This window comes from Corvus kubaryi, unplaced genomic scaffold (genome assembly GCF_017639235.1).
Source record: "Corvus kubaryi isolate FWS band 111438036 unplaced genomic scaffold, C.kubaryi_AGA036_p1.0 64960, whole genome shotgun sequence".
Classification (NCBI taxonomy): Eukaryota; Metazoa; Chordata; class Aves; order Passeriformes; family Corvidae; genus Corvus; species Corvus kubaryi.
The window spans coordinates 56,952-75,036 of NW_024581643.1; the positions used below are offsets into that span (position 1 = coordinate 56,952).

The following is an 18,085-nucleotide window of genomic DNA, read 5'->3' on the forward strand; positions in this document are numbered from 1 at the left end:
ATTTTTAAATCTGCTTAGCTGTCAGTGAGCAGGTACGGCCCACACTATGAAAACTGAAAACTGCTGATTTTAAAAAGCTTGTTCTGTCTCTTCAGTTTAGTGCATGTGTGTGAGAGAGAGACAGTTTTGAGAGTAGTGATGAGTGTTTGTGGCCACAAAGCTACTAAATAGAAATGTTGAGGCTTTTTAACCTTTTGGTGTAGACATGGCTTGAAACAGTCCCACTGGAGAGATCACTTTGGTGGGGTTGGGAGAGGAGGGGAGAGAAGGGAAAGGTAAAATATGAGCACTCATTATTCATCTCCTTGGAAAAGCTTCATAAACTGTGTTTTCCCCTGACCTTTACAGAGTGGTGGTCAGTCATGAGAGATTCACAGTGACACTTAGGCTCCAGCCTAGAGTGTGCTAAGCACTCACAAACCAAGAAGTTCCTCTCTGTCTTGTGGTCCTTCCCATGGAGCTGGCAGCGGGATGTGGGCAGGCCAATTGTGAGGCCGTGCCGGTCCCTGTGATGGATCTCAGGCTGAGTGTGCCACAGCCTCTGGAGAGGGTTGGGCTGAGCAAGGTTTGACAGCCAAGCTCTGTAGATGCTCCTGGAAAGCTCCTGAGAGGCAGGGACACCGTGGACAACCAGGATCAGAGTGACGGGGAATGGTCTTTGCAGCAGTGTCACTCTGGAGAGATAAAGCTGAGCAAGACTGCTCTGGGCCAGGAGGGAAACTGCTGCATTAATCAAGGTGTGAGCACCGAGGCTGCCTTTGAAAACTGCTGACTTAGGCCTTGGGAATCTGTTTCCCATTTATGCTGCTGCTTCTGAAGGCATAAATAAATCCAAGCACAGTAAGTATGCAGCGCTTCCAGTCGTGGGAGAGCACTGTGTCCTCCTCCAGGGAACTCTGCGGGAGAGGGAAGGTGGCCAGGCTGCTAAGCCTGGCGTTGCTTCCCGAAGTCCAAGTGTTGGATACACTTGGGATCAATGCTAACATCTCTTTGATATCACTTCCTTCAAGGAAGCATCTTCTTGGGGAATAAAGGCGATGTAGAGAACCTAAGGAAGGTCTTTAGGGAGGTAGGTGAGGTCTCCAGGTAATGCCTTCACTCATCCTTTTGCCATTACGGGTTTGGCTTGGTTTTCTTATGGTTGTTTCTCTTAATTATCTTTAATTTCTTGATGATGTAAAAATATTACAAGGAAAATTGTTCAATAGCTGAGTCAAAGATACCAATCCTTAGCTCGCAAGTGTGCTCTTTCATAAAGGAGACTTTTCTCAGCTTCTACAGACACCACAGCCCTGAGCAGGCAGTGGTTGATCAGAACCTGAGACCTGGGGCTGGGACCTGCCTCTGCCACCGGCTGCTGTGTGAGTCTCCGTGATGGGCTTTCCTTTTAACTTTATAAAAGCATAAAATGAACCTCCTGTGTGAAGCTCATTATAGTTGCTCTCTGTGTCTGGGGCCATTTTTTCTCTGTTGAAAAAGGGATGCAGCAACCATGGCCCGAGGTGGGTTCCTCCTGCTGGGGCATTTGTTGCTCACTGCAGCCCTGAAAAGCCTCTGCTCAGCAGCCTGAGCACGGAAAATGTGAGCTGGTCAAAAATTAGTCATTAAGGTGACAGCTGGGAACAGAGTCATAACAGCCCTTTTGTAGCCTGAACCCACGGTGTGAGTGGTTCTCCTGTCCTGAACCCGCAGAAGAGCCGGGATTTCTGCTGCCACACTCAGTTTCCATCCCCTCAGGGCCAGCCTGGGAACCCTGGCTGGGATTTCACCTCCAGCACTCCAGAAGCACAGTTGAACCACCCCGTCACACCCTGATTCTTACTCCTTAATTACGAGCTGTCAGTTGTTATCAGTCCTTTGCTACCTCCTTTAGTACCAGGGAGGTTGCCCTGACTTCCCAAAGCGAACACCAAGTTCATGGGTTAAACAAGAGGTTCTGCTGGGTCTCTTGGTCTGTTCAGCTTCTGCAGATCCAGATAATCCTCCCCTGATTTTAAAGCACGGGCACTTTTTTTAGGGAGTTTGTTGTTGTGAGGGAGACTGTTAAAATTGGAAGTAAATGCAGCAGGCTGTGCGTGAGCCTTCAGACAGCCTGGAGCAATGGCTCAGAGGTGGACCTGACTCATCGCAGCAGGATATTGACTCTGCAGCATAATTATGATGCTTTGAGAACCTGATTTTAAAATAATTGAGGTATAAAATTATGCGCCTGGCTTGCACAGTTACTACAGCTCTGGGTATAAATTGAATAACGGGCTGTACAAATGTGCCACTTGGCTATAGCAGGAATAGCAGCGAGTCTGGAAATGTCCTGCGTCACCGCTGTTTTCCTCTTGCTGGGAAGCTGGCTGCAGGCTGAGGTCTGCAAACAGCCTCTGGATCTTCCACTTGTGCAGCCACAGGGGTTTGGCAAATCCAGAGGAAGTCCAGCTTGGTGCCGCTGAAATCCAGTGGTGAAACCCTGGCTGTTTGCTAATCCCGGCACGTGGAGCATCTCAAACACCTCTGGCTGTAGCAATGGGCTGGGTGCAGACAAGTGCCATGGATGCAGCTGGGGTTTTGACACCCGTTTTCCAGAGCTGTGTGGTGGCTCCCCTGCTTCCAGAAGTGCTTTTTCCTTCTCTCCCATCATTTCTGCAGACGAACTTCTGTGTTTGGTTTGGACAATACAATGAGGGGTCTTGATGAGCTTTAATTCTCTATAAAATCCCAAGATTTTGGAAGGAGGCCGCTCTTCTCAGTGAGTTGTCTGAAAGAGCCATTTTGTCACCTCTGTTCCACCTGGAATGGTGTTCCCCCGGATTTGAATTTGGTGAAATCCTATGTTTGTATTTTGTGGTTTAATACCTGGGCTCCATGGCTCTTGGAAGGCTTGGAACAGGTTATTTTCAACTCAAAGACAACCCAAACTGCAAACTTACCTCGATTTTCTTTTTTTTTTTTTTTTTTTTTGGCCAGTCAAGCTAAAAACCAGGCAAACAAGTCAGGTTTGTTCTCTTTGTGCCTCCTTCAGTGTCAGGCTGCTGATCCCAGGTGCTTTTCCCTTGGTATGAGGTTGGGATTTGCTCCTTGGTGTTGCCCAGTGTGTTTCTGGGGTTGTTTTCTACCCAGCTTTTGGGGGCTAGCAGCAGTAGCTGGAGTGGGTCGCTGCTGGAGGAGGTTTCCAGTGGGTACATAAGCAGGATCTGCTGCAGCCTGCAGACCTGCAGACTGAGCCCAAACACTGCTTTTTAATCATTGGCCACAGGGAAGGAGAAATCTGATGGGGAACTTCCCACTGAACCCTCAGCTCCCATAAAAGCTGAGCAGGAAGCTGGAGCAGGAGCCAGTGCTGTGACCAGACAGGCTTCTCATGCCAAGGCTGCTGCTGCACCTGCTTGGGGCCAAAATGTTGGGGTTTTTAGTCTGTAATAAAATAAACCCTCTTGTGTCTCAGCCATCTGAATTATTACCTGACTGGCACTTCATTATAAAACACATTTTTTCCATGTTGGTACTTGTTTCTTGCCATTTTACTGCTTTTTAGGTTTTATTTTTTGTTTTATTCATCTCTTCCAGTCGATAGAAATACCCTGGTTTTAGCAAGCAGCAAGTGCAGACATGACTGATGTCCTTATGATGGAGCAGAACCACTTTCAGAGCATTTGGGGAACAGGGGGAGAAGCTTTTAAATCTAATTTTCAAAGATCTCTAAAGCACAACAAACTGCTCAAGACGTGTAGCTCCCACTGCCATTAGCTCCAAGAGTTGAGATCCTGGAGCTGCACCATTGCAAATCTGGTGCTTGAGATCCATCCTGTGGTGGTAACTGTTGTTCTTTGCCATGACACTAATTAAAAACCACTTAATGAGATTATCTCCACCTGTTCTGGAGGATTAGTTTGATGGAGGAAATCCTGCACGTGCGTGTGGATGCACACACTTCTGTGCATAGCTTGGCAGTGTAGGGAAGCAGAGTTTTCCCAGAATTATTCTCTGTAGGCTTTGCCATAGTTGAGACTTTTTTATCCTCCCCTCCACGCACACAGATTGCTCTGACAGCAATAAAATGCGGCAGAGAATTGAATTTGGAAATAAATTGTTTAGATGATGCAGCACCAGACAGATCACTATTCCAGAAGAGTCGGTCCGGGGTGGATTTGCTTTAGTGCTGGATTAGAAATGTGGCAGTCACAGGGAGGCGAGCTGGGGGCACCATGGCACGGGGCTGGGTGTGCCTGGGCCAGTGAGCCCTGGGCCGTGTCCCCTGGGCAGTGTCCCCTGGGCAGTGTCCCCGTGTATGCTCGGCACTGGGGCAGCTCTGGCAGAGATGTCACAGTAAACCTGGGCTATAAATACTGAATGTTGTCCCTGGTTGCTCTGTGACCATGGGCATGTGTTTGAACCTCTCTAAACCTTGTAAAAGTTTGGTGAAGTGTTGTGCAAACACCAACTGGCACTAAGGGCTGTTGATAGTGGTGCGGTTTCCTGGTTCCCGCATCATGGTTTAATCCACAAGATAAATTGGTTGGGTTTATTCTGTTGGTTGTTTTCACCAGTCACAGGGTTTGGGGCTGGTTTGGCTCCAGCAGCTCTCTCTGAAGACATCCAATAAGCAGGCACAGCAGGAAAGGTGGATTTTGGTGACAAGAAGGAACCAAGTGAATGGTTTGTGTGCTGTGAGAGCCGTCACCAGATCCTGCCACAGCTGACTTGGGCTGATAACAGACTTTGCTTCTTGTGTCCTCTTTTCATCACCATTCATCCTTTTATTTCCCCCTTCCTTACATAAAGTTATTGTCTTTATCCACAGTCCATAGAGGTTATTAAAGATATTTGAAGAGTTCCTGCTTTGACCTGTGGTGTAGCAAATGCTATATTCCCTGAATTCTTAACCAGTAATTCTGTTACAGTGCCTTGAGGTGGGGTAGGATGGGATTTTTCTCTGTTGCAGTTTGATCTTTGACTGTATTCTCATACAGTGGGAGTGTAAAAATGAGCCTGACATTGACAGAAGTGACAGGAGGATCTTGCCAGCAGACTGCTTTGGAGGTGCAAGAGAAGGGGTCCTACCAAGAAAATAATTCAGAATAAAGCAGGGAAGAAAAGTACGTTTGTACTGTCTTTATTCTTAGAATCCAAAGATCTTTCTTCATCATGTTGTTACTGAGGGCTGAGGAAGTCTAATTATTGCCTTTTCTTGTTGCTAAATGCTTTTGAGAGGATAAAACCTGATGCCTTTGAGTGGATGCATCTCTGGTGTGTTGCTGACACTGGAGAGAGACTTTATTGTGGGCAGCAGCAGATTCATTTGGGCCTATTCATTTGGAGCTTTTGTCACATCCCTTCCGTGGAGATGCTGTTGCATATGAAAGTCTGATTGATACAGTGGCAAAGGTCACGAGGGTAAAAGCTTTGATGGCATCCCCTGAAGCAACTCAAAATTCTTGGGAAGGATTCTGTTCAGTTTGATACCAAAGGTCTGGTAGCACTCCAGGGATTCTTCTCTCTGCTATTAGGCTTATAGCTATTACAAAAATTAATGTTTGTCTGTTGGTTTTTTTTATTTTTTCTAAATAGGATGTTCTGCCATAAGAATGGAAAATAACCACTTCTCTCTTTTCCCCCTCCCTCCCTTTCTCTCTGTTTCAGGGATCCTCGATGCATTTCCTTGCCATTATTTAAGGAGCCTTTACTAAAAGCTTTTGGATTGTGTTTTTGAGCAGAGAAGAGATTTTTGTATCCAAAATGCTCATAAAGGAATATCGTATTCCTCTTCCAATGAGCGTGGAAGAATATCGCATCGCCCAGCTCTACATGATACAGGTCAGGAACATTCTGGTCCCTGCAGGGCCCTGGGGGGCTCTGGGTGGGGTGGGGGAGAATTGCTGCAGGATTGGGTGTTTTAAATTTGGGTTTTGCTGTTTGCTTATAAAGGAGAAGCAGGGAAAGTAACGCAGATTTCAATTTCTGACCTGCTTCCTCTTCTCCTTAAATTGGAGAACCTCTGTTTGACCTACCTGGGGAAACAGCAACTTATTCCTGTGGAAACACTCAGCCCACCTGTGTGGGTACCTACTGGAAGGGATCAAGCTGTAGGGCATAAACAGCCACTGCTTCCCAGGTGGGCTGTGGTTGCTGGTCATGCCAGTTCCAGTTGCAAACTAAATTCTGTTCTTTTCTTGGGAAGCAACAGTTGAATATAAATTAGAGAGGGTAAACCAAAGGTGTAACTTGGAATTAAGGGAGGGAAAAAATTAAATGTAATATATCTGGTGGAACAGATACTAATCAGTTTAGGCATAAAATGTAGATTATTTTTAATAGGCTTCTGAATACTGATGGGAATTTTTGTGGAATTCCCTGTCTGCAGTAAAGCAGTTAATTAAAATGTTGGGGTTTTGTAACTGAAATCCCCTGTGCCCATATTCTCCCAGTGTTTGAAATTCAACCAGGAGCAGTTATAAAAGGAAATGAATCTGAAGTGTTATTTCATTGTCCCATGCTTTAAATAAAATGTAATTTTGCTCACCCAGCAAAACACACATCTCATACTGAGCTTGCAGGAGAACTTTGCTTTCTGAAGCAGGATGAAGCGATGCTAGAAAAACCTGCTTTGGCTTAAAACCCAGAGTAAATTAAGGGGAAAAAGCAAACCCCCCAAAGCAAAAGGACAACTCCCCCATTTCTTGCCTGACCACCCAGCCGTGTTCCTTAAGGACTCGTGCACTTGGGCTTGACTGTTAATAGAATGGATGGTTTGTATTTTCCAGTAATAACGCTCAAATTCCTTTTTCTGACACAAATGTGTGTTTAACCTAAATCTTGGCATAAACAGGTAAACATTTTTCTTAGGTGCCTTCATTTTTCTATACCTTTTACTGATGCTGTAGCTGCTTTGAATATTGGTACAATTATATTGTTAACAACTTTGTCTTCCTAATTTGTCTCAGCTGCTTTGCATGAAGAGCTGGTGGATGGCAGCAGAGTATTATCTGTGCAGAGCTTGTCAGTGAGCAGCAGAGCATAGGGGAGAGTGATCTGATTAGGAAGGAGGAGCCCACCTGATTCAACAGAGGATGAATCCTTAATGGAGGAGTGTCTGTGGGGCCTCTGGGAATTCTGGAGGACTTGGTCAGGGAGGAGGATTTGCTTTTTGATCTCAGAAGTTAAATTGCTGATTTTTATTTCCTTAATGCAGAACACTGGGTTCTGCTTTGTTACTTGACAGGGATTTTGGCTGTATCTTAACATCAAAAGGACCTGAGAAGCTATTAGGGTTTCATGCGAGGGGAAGTTCACCAGCACAGGAAACTGCTTGAGAAATTACATCTCCAAATTGCCATCCAGCCCTGCTTTAATTTTCTACTGCATTGACAGGCAGCAGAGTAAGGTTTCCTCTCAGATCAGGTGTCAAGTCAGGTTTCTGATCTCCCTCCACCCTCCTGGAGCAGGGGGCTAAGCTGGAAATGCTGCATGGAGCCCAAGGTCTGGGGGAGCTGGAGGAGTGCATGACAAGCAAGGGACTTCGCTGTGTTACTTGTACAAGTAGTGCAAGAGGAAAAGTTAGCTGTGCTTTTCCTTGAGAATACTAGTTTCAGCTCAAGTTTGAAAATAAAAAACAATAACAAAACAAGAAAGACCACTTAGGGTAGAGTTCATAGTTTGGTAGCGATTTGCTTCAATTGTTCCTGAAGTTGGTGGAAAGATTCCTGCTGGCTTCAATGTGAGCTTTTCCTAGACCAGGATATCAAATGTTCTTTTTCTTCAGTTTGACTTAAAAGTGGAGGTTTTGTCTTTGAGACAGGCACTGGGGAAGGAGCAGTGGGGAGCGTGACTTCCATCCTTTTCAGAGAATGAGAAAGTGCTTCATGTCTGTCCTTTTATTTTTCCTCTGAAACGCCTGAAGAGGCCACAGGAAAAGTAAGTTCTGTGTGTTGAGCCCCCTTATGGGTACAAGCTGAGATATCTGTGCAAAGCAGCAGTGAAGAGGCATTTCTGAGAAATTTGTGGCTGAAATATAGAACAGAATGTTTTGAAGTAGTTCCTGGGAAGAGAAGCGATTTTTAAAAGCAAAAGGTTAATTTCTAAGACATTTGTCATGTACAGAATGGTGGTGTTATTGCTGGAGGCACCAGGCAGCCAAGTCCTGTGAGAAGCACTTCTCCAGCAGTGGAAAAGGAGATGTCATGATCGTTCCTCAAGGGTTTTAGGGAGCCTCAAGCACATGTTTGAAGTTGATCACTCGTTTACCTTCAAGCTCATGAGTGAAAATTCCTGTTAAATTCCAAACCAGTTGGTACAAAGCTGCCTATTTTTTTGCCTGGGTATAAATTTTCCTAGACTTCAGCATTGTCCAAATGGAAGTTTTCCAAAAGGCCCTTCTCCCCTGAGCCCTTGTGGTAGAAGTGGTGCTTCAAAGCCATGTGGAGAGGGATGTTCAGGCTCAAGCTGTAGTACTGTCATCACTTTTCAAAGGCTTTTTCATGCAGATTTTTTGCTTTGCAGTGGAAGGGTCAATCATCTGTTTTCATGAGAAAACAACCCCTTCTTCTTAGAAGTCTTAACAAAAATTTCCACCAGATTTGATGTAAGCAGCATCATGCCCAAGTAGCAAAGGATCCTTCCATTAAATGGGAACAGGCTGTTCTCATATTTGCTGTGTTTACTGGATGGGAGAATTAAAATTGTGCAGTATATAATCCACATCTCTCTTGGTTCTCTGCGCCACTGGGCAGGTGAGATGTGCAATAAATCATTGTGTGCATGCCCGTGTTGCTCTGTAATTCCTCTTATAACTACAAGTTCTCCAGGCTGGTGTATAAAGCTGTGAAAACTGAGATGCGTGGCCTGCTGCTTTGCTTTTTAATTTTTTTTTTTTGAATTTGAGGTGAGAGAGCAAAAAGTCTCCTAAGTTGCTTTCTGCTGGCTTCTGAAATATTATCTACAGTCAGTGGTTTCAGTACTTTAAGTAGCACTTAAATTCTTCCCTAAATAAGTTAATTTTACATTACAGCAAGGACTTAATGTACCCTCGACTTGCTTGAAGCCTAGCAGATCTGAACTGAATTGGTTTTCTCTATTAAATTTCAGACTTTCAATATCCTTCCATGGGAAACCTCTCACACAGCGTTGTCAGCCTCTCCAGGTTGGGAGCGCTTGCTCCAGGGAAGTTGGGTTTAGCTTTTCCAAAAGCACAAGGCCTTTTTGCATCATTGCTGAGTTTTTGTCTCTTTTGACATCCAAATTAAAACATGCTCATTTTTATATCTGAGCTGAGAAGCAGTGATCTTCCTTCCTGCTGTGACCTGGTTTTGTTCTGGTGCATAAAACAGGCAAAATATTTCAAAACAGTGAAATCATTCTTTGTACCTCTATTCATGTAACGTTTTCCTGAAATCTGTGTGCACATTTAAAAGCCAGCCCTGCTTCCAAGGGTGAGAGATTTCTCAATGAACTCGATAGCTGTCCATGGAAGTGGGAGAGCTGTGGTTTGATCTGGGGAAGCTGCAGGCTCCTGCCCTAAAGTAAGCAGAGAGGAACTGGAGATGAGCACTGGAATGAGTTCCATGAAGCACAAACTGTTTATGGGGGGAACAACTGTAACCATCTGTAGGAACTTGTTTTTTCCTGCAGAAGTTTTGAGCCAAGGACTCTGTCCTGGATGTCTTCTCAGAGCCTGCACATCACATCCAGTGCGTGTGTGCTATTTCAGTCTCTGCGAGGTGAATCCTGTTGGGCACAAAGGGATCTGTGTTACACATTAGAGAGATGTTATTAAAGGGTCTCTTAATTCTTCCCCTCCTGAGTCCTGCATATTTTTGTCTCAACAGCAATCCTTTCCTGGAACACTGGCATCCTTTCCTTGCATGTTCAGGGAGCCTTCCTTTCTGTACACCTCCTCCTCACCCCAGAAACTATGCACACATTAGCGTAAAGTCTCTGTTTCATAAAAGCTTGGAATACGAGCCCTGAATGCATTTGTCAGGATGTTATTAGCCAAAGGTCAGTCCTTTTATCATCTTAATAATGTTCATTACAGTGCTTCCATATGCCATGAGATTCCGAGAGACTGCTGCCCTTCTGACCCTTTCATAAGACAAGAGAATTCCTCTTGTTATTAAAACTTATTTTTATATCAGTGTGCTCAGCTTTCTTGTCTGTTGTAAATAACTCTGGTCCTCATTTTGTCCACACAGATTTCTCTGGGTATTTGTGACCTTCCTCCAAAAATAGTTGCTTTAAAAATATTCTTCTGCTGGACCTAGTGATTACCTTTTGAGGATGGGACTTATTTTAAGGTGCAGCATCATCCTTCCCAGTTAGTAGCGTTAATACTTCGTCGTTCATCACTTTGAGGGTCCATGACTGGGAAAGGCCTCTGGCCCTGTTTGAGGCACCTCCTGGATGATAACCCATCTGCTCAACACTGCCTGCTGAACTCAGGCAGGATCCAGGGAATTGAGGGCTTCCCTCATGTTTTAACATGAGCCTCTCCTCTACAGTCCTGCAGGGCTTTGCATTTATTGCCTTCCCTGAAAAATCAAAGTGTGTTCCAAACATCTGCAGTGTGCTGTACTCTCCTGTTCTGACTGCTGATGGAGTATTCTGAGTCACTTTCCTCCTTTCTGGAGGATCATGGTTTGTCCATCGTCTCAGTTTCCAGGCACCTGGACTGTCCTATTTTCCCCTTCATTTCCATGTAGCTCTCAGGAAGCATCTTGGAGAACAGACTTAAAACTCTACTTGGTGGTGGTGGTAATTCTTGAGGCCCTGTCGTGATACCCAGGTGCACAAGTCGTGTCCCTTAAACCCTCAGCTCCACTTGGCAGTTGCCAGCAGGCTCAGCAGATGGTGAAGGACTCATTGAGTAGGGGAAGGCAAACTAACCCTTCATTGCTGGACACTGAAGAACTGGATGGCTGATTATTTTTGTTCTGCATGCAGATGCCTTGGCCATCTGCACAGACAGACATTCATGCTTCAATTTTAAAGCAGGTGATGCTGCTGATGGCTCCAGAGACCCTGGAAGGCTCACAAGTCTAAAAGCAAAACCCGGTTTGAAGCTTTTCCCCTGATTGCTGTGCTGCAGCCTTAAAACCTGTGGCTCCTGTATTCTCTCTTCTTCCTCTGGTTTTCATAACCTTTTCTTTGTGATCATGAGGATTTTCATCCTTCTGGAGGAGGAAAGTAAGGCACTTGCAGATGTTTAGTTTTGAGGACAAGGGTGGGTGGTACAGTTAGGTTTGGTGGGAGCAGACCTGGGGTCTCATTTGCACAGGTGACAGTGACACCCATACAGCTTATCACTTTGGGAAAACATACAGAAGGAGCAAACACCTTTACATCTACTTTTTCTTGTTTTGTCTTATATTGTCTGTGTTTCCATACGATATTCCAAAAAAGATTGATTTTATGGTAGTGAACTTGTTGCCTTGACAGCTCACATGTGCTCTTTTTCTCTTAACAAAGGTGAATGAAGCTGAGATAATGTTATAACACAGACAATTTTAAACTTCAGATTTGCACTGATTTTAATGTAGGATGCAGCACTGCCAATCCTACTGAGCTTGCTGACTGTCAAAAATCATTTTCCTTCTGTATTTTTATATTCTTATGAAAGAAGGACTAAAATGTTGACCGGGATTAGGTTCTCATTTTTTCAAATACCTGAAGCCAAGTAATGAATTAAGTATCAGGAAGACTCTGGGGATTTCTTTAAGCCAGTCCTGCAGTATTTTAGCACACAGCCCATTGTTAGTAAACAACTGCATTGGGTTCCTAAAGTATAAGGGATGTAGTCAGAGGATTAGAATTGATCCAGAGCATCCCAAGTTGAAATCTTGTCTCTGACTCACAGTATAGTAATGGACAACTTGCTTTGCCTCCCTTTAAACCAGGAACAGTAATTCTTACAGACAGTGTCTGTGGAATAGTTAATGCAGTGAAAAATCAGTTTAAAGATGCGCAAGGAAATACTTAGAGTAGATGAAATACTGAGCTGGAAGTGCAGTAGACATTTTGAAAGATGGGGCATGTGGGGTAAACAAGTTTGAGGTATCTCCATAATAAAGTGATCCCTAATTCATGTGCCTCTGGCACATCCAGCCCTGGCTCTAAAGGAGTATGACTGGGCATCTTTGTAAGGCAAAGTGATTAATGAGTGGCCATGAGAAAGGTTCTCTTAATGCTGTAAATTTTTTATAACCCTGCACAATTGATTGTCCCCAAAATATCCTGGTTTTGTACAAGCAGCTTCATTAATATCTAGCCCTGATTCTAAATAATGCAGTGCCTACAACGCTTGTACAAAGTGATGTTGCTCGTGTTTCTGCTCTGCCTCGTGGGACATGACACTGACAGCCCAGGCTGCCTTCAGCTTTTAGGGCTTTTTAAAAAAATAAAAAATGTGTTCCATTACAAGAGAAGCATCCAGGAGTGCTGGTGCTGCAGATGCAGCACAGGTAATGTGTGTGTGCCTGGGTGAGAGTGGTCCCTTCCTCAGGGCCTCCTGCACGCCCAGCTTGGCTGGTGCAGCTCTCCATGTGCCTCTCCCTCACACGAAGACCCTTCTTGGGTGACATCTCCTTGTGTGCTTGACGTCTCCTTGGAAGCAGCGTAGAGAGTGGTTACAGGCCTGTGTGGTAGTCCCAATTCTTGCTTAGTAAACTTGAGGGAAGATTCCCCCCATAAAATCCCTGCCAGAGCAGGAGTGATCAGGTGGCATCTCTCTGCAGAGCTGGGAAGGACCCAAAAGGTCCTGGAAGTTGCAGCTGATTAGTGCTGGATTGGGAAAGGTAGATGGTAACTACTTTATGGTTACTATCAGAAGTCATGTTCAGCTGTTGAGGCATCAGTGTTTGGGGACAGTGCAGTGCCTGGCTGGAACAAAGCACTGCATATTGCCCAGCCATTGAGCAAACCTAGAAGGGGGATGTTTAAAACAGCTGCTCTTTTGCCTTCATTAATGAAGCCGTTGATGAGGAACAGATTTCTTTCCCCTCTCCCCTGGGTTTCAGGTCATTCCTGTGTGTTTGGAGCGATGAGGCTCAAAGTGCTATTGTAAAGCCTCATGTTCTGATCGTTATCTTGTTGACTCAAACTAACCTTCCTTCCCGAAGTAAGTATTGACATGGCCCTACATGGTTTTTTGTTGTGGTGGTTTTTTTTTTTTTTTAACAGCATTAATTGGATTAAAGCAATTGTCACGCATGAAGGATGCATGTTAGAGCACAAAGGGCACTGGGGAGACTCAGCTGTGGGCACCATGGTTACTGGTGACATCACTGGTTTGCTGTTCCCTGCAAGGATTGCTGTGCAGCTGAAGCCCAAGTGAGGATGGCCCAAATTAAATCCAGGGGATTGCTGATGCAGCCCCTCCCATTGCCATGGAAACACAGGATGCAGTTTAAAGTTGCCTGCATGCATAACGTGGTGCTCATGGTGTAAACAAAAACACAGTCCTGTGGTGTCCACAGCTTCCAGAAGGGCAGGAATAGTGTAATGAGGAGAGTGGGGAATCCTGTTATGGTTGGACTTGTTTTCCCATTGACTTAACTGTGCACAACGAGACAGAGTGAGCCTTGCTTTGAGGGACAAGAGCAAAACTTGTCTCTTGCTGTCCTCCAGCAGTTTTGTAGCTGAGGGACTGCCAGCCTGACTTGATGTAATTGTTTCTGATTAGACCTTACAAAATGCAGGCTCAAAAGTTCTGTTAAAACCATCCCTGTCATAGCAGGGATCCCATTGTTAAAGGAAAGCCCCTGCCTGTCTTTCAGATTGTCTTTCTAATATAACCCTTAAGACTGTGCTCAACTCCTGCAAAGCAGGAGTAGAGAAGCTTCCCTGTTTGAGTACTGTTTTGCTGTATTTTGATAAAGATCCCTACTCCAGCCCTGCAAAGAACACTGTCACAAGATGGTTAGGATGCTGAAATGGGGATTCAGAGATCTGGGTACTGGTTGTAGCCCTGCCAGCAGCTCTGTGCCTTCAAGTTACTTTTTCCTTCTTCAAAATGGTGCTCTTTTGTTGATTCCATCGTCTTTAATGTGAGAGAACTCAGCTGTTTTGACTGGAGCATGAAAACCTTTGACAGCCAGAAGTCGTGTGTGCTGTTATACTTCAGCACTCTCCTGCATAAATAACAGTAAGGGTGATTTTTATTTTTAATTTAATTCCTGTAACTTCCTGTTTGCTTTGAGAACATGTTGTGCACTGATAAAATTATGTTGGTTTTGGTATGATGAGAAGTTCTGCATCTTGGTTTGTCTAAGAATGGAATAGTTCCATCTCCTCTGCTCCGCTCCCTTCTTTCACTCTGAACAAAGCTGTTTGCTCAGGTTTTGCCCTGGTTATGGTGATATGATTTTAATCGAGCATTTCAGGTCTTTGATGTGCACGTTTTGAAAAGAAAACAAAATAACAACTTGGAAAGTATGAAACTACTGTACTTTTAGGATAACCCAGCATTTTGTTTTCATAGCTCAAGACCTAGGTTTTGATTACCTGCAGTAAATAGTGACCATGAATGGGGCCTGGTCTATCAGATATCTGCATCAGCAGGCAGAAGGTTGCTGGTGGTGAAAGCAGATTGCTCGTAATGAATTAGATGTCAGCTCAAATGCTCGTGAAGGAGTGGTTAACAGAACACAGAGCTGAGTCATTCCGCAGCACAGGCAGAGTGGGTACACCCTGAGCAGGCACACCCTCACTGGACATGTTACCCGTGTGCAGCAATCCTGTGCTGGCAAAACCTGTTAAGAATAAATCAAGCATTAGTTCCAGGACTTTTTGGTGTTTCCTAGTGTGTCCCTCATTGGCTTTCTGGTTTTAGGTGCTGTTTAATTCTGGACCTATGGCTGGAATGTGCTGTCATATTTTGTGCTGGTTTGTTTGTGGTGTTTGACTGCTGATATTGCCACAATAAACCAAATTACATGGCTGAGACTAACAGGCTGCTGTCCTTACAACCTCTCCCAGCTTTTCTGTTCAAGTTTACCACGTGCAAGGTCCCAGTCACAGTGTCACTGGTACCTCCTCAGTGTATGGTGCCTGGGGTGGGAGTGAGGACGGCTGGTGGGCAGTGCTGGAGTACAGCAAGGAAGGCTCTTGGTGGTGTGAAGAAGATGCCACCTTGGAAAATCAATTGTAAGAGTGAAATGTCCCTCAGCCTAAATAATGTCCAATTGGAGATAGTTGGGACTATTTTTCCCTGAGCATATGGAAGAGATTGAGAGCAAAGAGTTTATTCCTCTCCCCCAGCCTAAATTTTGTTTATACCCTAGGCGCCTTTTTACTGCCTTTCTAAAACTGAACAGAACAAGTCTGGTTAGTGAAAACAGGTCTTACGGTCTCTCCAGTGATGGCAGGAGTCATCTTGCTGAGCAGCTTCAGGCATTTTTGTGGTCTGATGGATTGTGTGAGGCACTTCACGCTTTCTCTGGTTCCCAAAGGAAGGATCTGTTTCTGGGGACTTAACTGGTGTTTGTGGTAGCCTTAGCATCCAAAACAATTAAAAAATAGTAATTGGTCACAGAGAATGTTTTCTCAGTCTCCCTTGCCACAACAATATGAACAAGTATGTTAGCAGGGTCCTCTGGGGATATTTGCTGTCTTGTTCTTGTTCTGTGGTTACAGAGATGTCTTTGCTGTCCTTGTTAACTGAAACCATCAGCCGGCTGGAACCTTCTCATATCCCTATCTGTGTCTAAGTGGGCTAAAAAAAATCCTGAGAGTTCAGTGTTATTTTAATGCATTCTCCCAGAAGAGTTTTGCCCAGACTGTCAAAATACCCCATTTCCAAATGGGAGCTGGAGGAAACAAACACCACCAAAAAAATCTTCTGGTTATTGTTTCCAGACAATGATTCGTGTCTTCCTTACCCATGGATGATAGTCTGCAAGCGTGATGCTGTCAGTCTTCATAATTGGAGTAGTTTCAAATCAGAACTCTCGTGGGTCCTGTGGCACTGTGTGACTGCACTGCTGAAAGGAAGTAAGAACTTCATCAGGAAGCTAAAGCATCCCAACCTTTTGTAATCACTGTCTCACATATTTAGATTGAGAGGTTGTACTATAGGCAATAATCAGTGGTAAACAAGGTGAGATTGTAGCTATAATCTATTTTTGAAAGCTAAAACATGCCCGGATCACCCATTATCACTGTGCAGCCTACCCCATCCTTACTGTTCTCTGCAGAACCATTCCAGGGCTCAATGTAGTTACAATAAAACCAGACAACTTCAGGAGAAACTAAACCAGCTGAGCTGTTTGCCATGCTGCTGTCGGCTTTGCAGAGATTCTGTGCTTGTGGACCTGAGCCTGTGAGCAGCTTGTGCCGGATTCCAGGGCAGGAACAGCAGGAGGAACTCTGGTTTAGGATTAATATTCTTCTTGGTGTTCTTCTGAGTTGGTTGATGGGGCTGTTTTTCATCTAATTCCCCAAAAGCAAAACATTACGAGGCAATCTTAATTTACACAGCCTGACTTGTGTATTTCTCCAGCTGATGCAATAAACTGCATCCTAACTGTTTTATCCAGCATTATGCATTCCTGTTCTGGGAATGCTGGTCCTCCAGCTGTGCTGAGACTCTTCGGGTTGTGGAAGTTTCTGTTGCCGTCAACCATCATTCCTTTATGAAACTCTGTCCCACTAGAAAAACAACAAATTGCATTGAGTCACCTGCTTCTGTTCACCTGGGAGAGGTGGTTTGCTGGACTAAGGCTTTGCAAGATGTGCTCTGGTGGGGAGACATTTGTAACTGGGAAAGGAGATGGAAGATCTGAGAACTGATGAACCTGCCTGTGGAAGGCTTTGTTTACAGCTGTTTGACTGCTGTGGAGAAGGGCAGATGATGAATGGGGTTAGGCTGGCCCAGTGGTTAAGCGACGTTCATGGGAATTATTCATCTGTGATTGTTATGCTGAGGTCATGTGCTGTGTCCCATGCTATGTTGCTGTGCCAAGAGATTTATTTTAATAGAAGCCTTTAAGTAACTGGCATTCTTGCTAATCATGGTGCATCTGCTTCTCTGGGTTCCCTGTTATGAGTAATTTAATGCTATTACTTTAGCTAGAAGGGATCTGTGTCACCATCTGTCCTGAAAAGCTATTGATGGGGCTGTGCAGAACATGGAGTGTCATCAGCAGGAGAGAGGGGCTTGTAAAGGGATGACTGGATTTCCTCTTGTAATACAATATAACATGGTTTGCTGTGATTACAGGTTAGATAACCTGCATATAAAGGCTTTTAGCTACTCTTTGGTTTTGTTGGGGACCATTCCTCAGATATTTATAGAGGGGGAAGATGCTTTGTCAGTAGCAAGTAGCAATGACCCAGGTAATCTGCTGAATAAAGTCTCTACTTCTCTCTGAGGTGGAAACCTTCAAGACTGACTCTAAAGTGCCTGCACATCAGCACCTCCAGCAGATATTCCTGGGAGAGGGCCTGCCACACACTTTTCAAGCCAAATGTTTACCTAATGGATGGTTGTTTTTTAATTGTTGTTTACAGACAAATTCCTTGTAACAAGCCCTCTCCAGGCTGTAGCTCAGGCACAGTGGCATGAAGAGGCTGCAATGGCTGCAGAGCAAATTGCTCTTCATTCCCAGAAGTGCTCCACTTTCACAGCACCTCTTATGCCCAGAGTACCATCCTGCTCTCTCAAGTGCATGTGGCTGATGTCTTTATTTTTGTTATATGAGAAACATATTTTCTCTTTGTCTTTCTGACTGGTCAGTAATTGCTCTGTTCACCACCTCTCCTGACTCTTGGCCCTTCTTCTCTTCCCTGCAGCTCGTTGTCTTCTCAACAAGCCAGCTGCTAAGTGCAAGAGCCTGGAGGGCTGGGAAGCAGCTTTGTGTGGGTTTATCCTGGGGAGTTTCTCTTTGATCGTACTATCCTTCCCAGCAGTGTGTTGTGTTATGAGTATAAATTTGGCCTGACTCAAAAGTCCTGGCTCTAAAGATAGTTTGGGATATAATCTTTGATTTTTTTTTTTTTTTTTTTTGTCAGCAGAGCTGCAGCTCTTATTTCACATTCATCTGAGAAAATGTTCTTGCTGCCCTTGTCATATCTTATGTAGATAAGTGACAAGTAGGAGGAATGT

General features: G+C 44.6%; 1 protein-coding gene across 2 annotated transcripts in view; it reads left to right on the top strand.

Annotated features, from left to right (window-relative positions):
* The window catches only part of LOC121672782 (membrane-associated phosphatidylinositol transfer protein 2-like), a 91,796-nt gene that overhangs the window by 42,372 nt on the left and 31,339 nt on the right, over nt 1-18,085 (top strand). For both annotated transcript variants that reach the window (XM_042045633.1, XM_042045632.1), the window contains exon 2: nt 5,632-5,805. In XM_042045633.1, coding sequence (XP_041901567.1) covers nt 5,728-5,805 — 78 coding nt within the window. In that variant the 5' untranslated portion in view covers nt 5,632-5,727. The remainder of the gene's footprint in view (nt 1-5,631; nt 5,806-18,085) is intronic.